General features: G+C 39.2%; 1 protein-coding gene across 1 annotated transcript; it reads left to right on the forward strand.

Annotated features, from left to right (window-relative positions):
• Positions 1-859: 859 nt before the first annotated feature.
• On the forward strand, positions 860-3,884 carry LOC145781758 (plasminogen-like; the record flags this gene model as incomplete). Its single annotated transcript, XM_082593429.1, has 5 exons — positions 860-965; positions 1,471-1,612; positions 2,372-2,457; positions 3,433-3,628; positions 3,782-3,884. Coding segments are annotated over exons 1-5 (633 nt in total), but the record flags the coding sequence as incomplete, so codon positions are not given.
• Between the last annotated feature and the right edge of the window lie 1,738 nt (positions 3,885-5,622).

Consider the following 5,622-nt stretch of genomic DNA (forward strand, 5'->3'; position numbering starts at 1 on the left):
CTACAAGAACAATTCCAAATCTTCATCTTCTACGGTGTTTCCACTCGAATCTTTGGCATTGGCATAAACATTGTCAGCCTAAACACTGTCTAAAAAATCGTAATTACACTTTTCAGTCTCAATTTCCGAAAGACATTTATTTAAATAGCTAGTTTGATAGTATGTGCAAACTGCTTCCAAAAAGAGCCAAATATTGAAAACAAAGGGCCAAGGGGCCAAACAATTTTCTTTGCGACAATCACCTCTAAAAAGGACCAACTTTTTGAAATTTGGCCCCAAAAGGGCCTATCTGGCAAGCCTGGTCTAAATTTCACACTTGTGTCTTCCAACCGTCAATGCTGTCTTGCCATTTGCGTTGACAAAACGTGATCTTACGATTGGAAGATCACGTGACTTACTAATCGTTTCTTGACCTTCTTCCAAAACTCAAGGATGATTATCTCGGCTGGAAAAATAAGCCTAGAAAAATGTCTTTTTAAAACATTTCATTGGCTTCATTTCTTTACTGTGACATCAAGAGCTGATTGAATTAATTGTTATCGTTCCAGCCACTACTTCTGGAAGTTCAGAGATTAATTTCTAGTCGAGTTATATCGAAGAATCTCAATCTAAGCCGTTTAAAAGGAGAGATCTTTCTGGCATCAGCACAAGGCTGAGTTCTCACGGGAACAGCCAGCATTGCGTTTCACTAACCGTACCGGTGTAGCCTCCACACTAGCCATCAAGACTTTACAAAAAATCTTGTGTTTCTCGGCAAGTCGAGTGTAGCAAGAACTGACAGGTCCAAAACCGTCGTAGTACCAATTCCACGGGTTGTTTTCTTTTTTAAAGTAACCCAGCGTGCGTTTGTTGCGTCACAATGAACGAACATTCTGATTATTGCAACAACAATGATACATCAACTAGTGCTGACTGCCAGGAAGAACGTTCCTTTCTACATAACAGTCATGTAAAGTTGAAAACTGGTAGTTGGTGAATAATTTCCGTTTGAAGTTATCTCTTCCTGGTTGTTTGATAGCTCAACTTGAGAACAATCTCTCGGTCACGTTTGTTCCTATTAGAGGTTTTACAGCCTCATGTTATTTTTGTTACAAGTTTCTACGGCCAGTTTTGGCTCTATTTAATATTTGTCACTGACACTTTTAGGTCGCAGCAGATGCTCAGCTATTTTGTTAGGTTCTTTGCTATAACTGCTATATGCTGCTTGCCTTACGACTTAAGCTTTGTTATTGCCTTAAAAGTAATTGTTAGGTTTAGTTAATAATACATAATATGATCTAATAATAATTATTAAGCTGCGGCTTAAATTGTTTGTCTTTTTCACAGGTATTATCAAATAGATTATCTGGAAACCCTGACTGCTGGACAGTGACACGAAACTTTAGTGTTGTGTCATTTCAACACTTTTCAAGAGCCAGTATCTGTGTATCCCTTCGACACATAAACTAACTTCTTATGAAAACTTTGTAGGTTGTATCAGTGGGTCAAGCACTTGGTACGTCGGAACAGTTAACGTTACCGAGAAGGGAATCCTATGCCAAAGATGGGACGTTAACGTTCCCCACAAGCCCAGGAGAACCCCCAGAGACGGAGGACACCATAATTATTGCAGGTGATTAGACTGTAATCCGCATCATCAGCATGTAGTGCACAGAGAACATAATTCTGGGACTGTCTCTCCATAAAAATCCCGATCATCAAAAAAGTGTTCATCTTGTGATGTCACAATCGTTTCTCTATAAGATCTCTCACGTGACACTAAGTCATAATAATTGCAGGCGATTAAAACAAAAGGACGACTATTACAGAGAGTCAACTCTCTCTAAAAATCTCCAAATGGCAATATAGTCTTTACTCTCCTTTATGACGTCACAGTCATCTTCTCTATGACATTCCGCACTTAGCTGATCACAGGACAGGACAAAGTAACCTAGTACAGTAGCTAGTGATAGAAATAATTTCAACTAATTTTCGTTTAAAAAATTCACTGTCGCATTGCTCAGTCCTTCGACCTCACTCAAAAATACCCCATCAACCTGACTAGTTGCACAAAGAACTTGTGTTTTCAGCAGTGGATTTGAAAGGCAGAAAGTTTATCATGCGCTTCCCAAAAACTGAGAAAATATTGCGACGTTTTAAAGTGGCCTCTCAACTAGTTGCTCAATATTTACTTCGATAAACTTTTTAGATCAGTTCAGTTTGTTTTTATTTCTGACCATCACAACGAAAAAACAATATACGCCAAACATAACAGAGGTCTAGAAAAAGGTAAAAGCAACAAGGTCCCTTCGAACTGGGTATATCATAATCTGCGTCTCAATATTGTGGAAATAATAATTTTATTTTAAGCAAATTGTTATTTCTCGCGTAGAAATCCAGACAATGACCCTCTTGGAACTTGGTGCTACACGACCAATTCATCCGTCAGGTGGCAGCATTGCGACATCCCCAAGTGTCGTAAGTTTTCTGCTTCTTATGTTGGTTTGTTTTTGGAAAAGTAAGTTGTTTATTTGTAGAAGTATTTGAAACAAAAGTTTCATCACATATTGTTTATGTTTATATTAGCTGCTTGTCTGAGTGATGAGAACACCTGAAAGACGCTCAAAGGAAGGTCGGTTCAACACCGCCCAAAAGCACACGGATGTGTCTTTGAAAAGACACTTACAAACATCCCGAAAATGGGAGCAGCTGACTCGACATCTGTGTACCCTTTTGCTGCTATTGATTAAATTCCCTATTAATTTCATTATTGATGTGATGATGAGGAAGATGACAAGCGACCGTAAACAAAGTAGTCGAAGACTACCACCGATCTTTGGGCATATGGACGACCTCGGGTGGCCTTTGCTATGAGCCTATGACCTTATGATGACTCAACAATGAGTCCTTGACCCATTCACCCAGTTTTCGTACCCAGGGGGGTAGGGCATTGCTTACCGTTTTAAAAAAGTTTCAGTAATTTAAAAAAGTAGAGTTTGCCATATACTATGTTTTCGATAGCACTGTCAAAAAATAACAATGTTGTCATAAGCTAAGCAAACACTAAATCTATGGATCAACACCCCACCCCCGCCGCGTGCGCCATTACATGCACCTCGTTTAAATTCACACATACTGTATGTACAATTGTACATATAGGCTACTATGTACATGTACACATACATTCACACATAAGTACATCACCACACGCCAGCTGTGCCTCTGTGGAAGAGAGTCGTTCAGTTAAAGATACATACGCACATCCATGCTTGTCGACTTTTTACGCGACATGTTCCGTGATAGTTGGCTAACACAAAATGATTGTAACCTGTCAATGCTTATGACGTTACACCTGTTTCGGGATGTTTTACCAACGGCGCGCAAAAGTCGTTGATCGTGGTCATTCAACAATAAGTGCATCAACCAATTCCAAGCGTTTGATGTGTTTTGCAGCTGATGACAGCTTACTCCTGATTACGTCACGAAAGAGTCCAAATCGGACCTGGATCTTCCAAACTCCTGCGGATCCCGAACTCTCTGTTAACAACATCACCAATCTGAAAGCAGTCCTCAGCTTCGCTGGGAACAACTATATATGGGCCGTCACCGCTGACAAGCGCGGAAAGCGAGTGATATACGCCGATTACAGGTGAGACAAAAATGAATCAGAAAAAAGGTTTGTTTTGTATGCTCACTAATAACAACCGTGGCCTACCGATTTCACTTTAAGAGAAAAGAGAAACCGTTTCCATTCGTTGCAGCCACTGTCTTTCCAAACTTACAACGCTTTTCATATTTTCAGAGCAAATTCCATTGGGATCTATTCATTTGAGACCAACACCACCACGACCAAGTTTCCCGGCATGGTGGCAGGCGTGGAAGAGATGGCCTACGATTGGGTGACTAGCAACTTGTACTGGGCTGATTCCTATAAGAACTGGATCATGGCAACGGACAAAAACTTTGAACGTACCACGGTCGTTTACAAGAATGCGACCGAAGCGCCGTATGGCGTGACATTGCACGCAAAACTTAGGTAAGTACAATCTGAAAAAGAATAATTGCTTATGTTTAACGAATCTTTCAATAAACAAAAGCGAGTTTAAGCGACTGTGATTCAATTCTTGGCAAAAGGAGGACTTCTGTTTAACAAAGAACTTAGTTACTGTTTAACTCACTTGCTACTTCAATGCAGTTGACAAAGGCGTCCAGGGATTACTTTTGGACCAGGGCACAGGGTCATTTTAGAGGCCCGAAATTTTTTCAGTGGATATCTTCTTTTGTTGTCGCACTTGATTCCAAGCATTGACTGACTCTTGAATGACAAGCGTTGTATTTTTAAATGGCGACTACAACAAAAAATTTCCAAGATTCTCTGTTGTATGTTGGTGTTGGTTTTGTCGGTTTGTTGGTTTAAGTAGGTTAATCTCTGTCTGCCTTGGGCACGCTTCTCTTCAATTTTGCTTGTGAGAGAGAGATTTTCTAATTTTCTCTTTCGCAGCACGTGTCCTAAAAATTGAAGTTGAATTTCTTTGATATTTTTTAGTAGATTCTTTGTTTTTTTGACTTGGTTCAAAACATTTTTGGTTGCTTTTTCTGTCAGTCGATGAAATCCTTTGCATTTTTTGGAATGCCCACATTTCAAACCCATTTATTCTTTCATTAATTTATTCATTATTTTCTTCAGAGGATATAATAACATAAAATGCACAGCATATTTTTTGGAGTTCAATTGTTTGATGTCTCTTGTTTGGGAGGGGTTACCATCCATACCGGGCCCAAATGATCCTCTCATCGGCCTTGCTTTAACGACCACTGATAAGAGGGAGCATTAAGCACAAACAAACCAATGTACACTGAGAAGCTCTTGTTAGACATCTTCAGGTCGAAGAAATGTTTACTTTAAGTCGAAGAGAAAGGAAAGTTTTAAAGTCTAATTTTAAATGCAAGACCAGAGATAGGCTATATCAAACTCTACAAAATTCCATAACAACATTATTGTCCGGTCCGTAGTAGAGTAGTGAAAATCTTTTCATGACGTTTGGCAGGGTAACGGTTCGATCCTTTATCGAGAGAATACTGTGAATATCAAGTGTTGTATGAATGATTGTTTCTGCCTTGTTGAATTATTCCATTCCTAGGTAATTAAGCCTCATGTGACTTTGCCTCTCCTCTGCCTTACCGTTTTATTATTCTTATGCGTTTTTTTTTTTTTCGATTTTTGTGTATGTAGATCAGTTCTGTAATTTCAATTTATGAAGAACAGCAGTCAGTTGGTTACTTGAAAAGGGCTGACATATGTATGGCCGAAAACGTTTGTAATTTTTAGTTTATTTTCATGCTATTAGTTCAAATGCCGTCTGCTTGTTAGGTTTTATTTGTCTATACCGAATGAGTTTGTCTTTGTTTGCCAGGTAGGCCTACCCGCTTTCCAAACATTTTACCAGTTAAAAAGGAAAGATACTCCGGTTTTTGCTTATCAACTAATCTAAGTCTTCAACAAATAGGCCCCAGAGTCTGGATGTAACAAAAAATAATGAAACTAAAAACTGATTCATTCGTGGTAGGTTGCTGTTTTTCTCGACCAAGAAAGGTTCACAGTCCACCATCAAGCGTAGTGATCTAGCTGGGAGAAACGTTGAA

Source organism: Aplidium turbinatum, chromosome 13, assembly GCF_918807975.1.
Source record: "Aplidium turbinatum chromosome 13, kaAplTurb1.1, whole genome shotgun sequence".
NCBI lineage: Eukaryota > Metazoa > Chordata > Ascidiacea > Aplousobranchia > Polyclinidae > Aplidium > Aplidium turbinatum.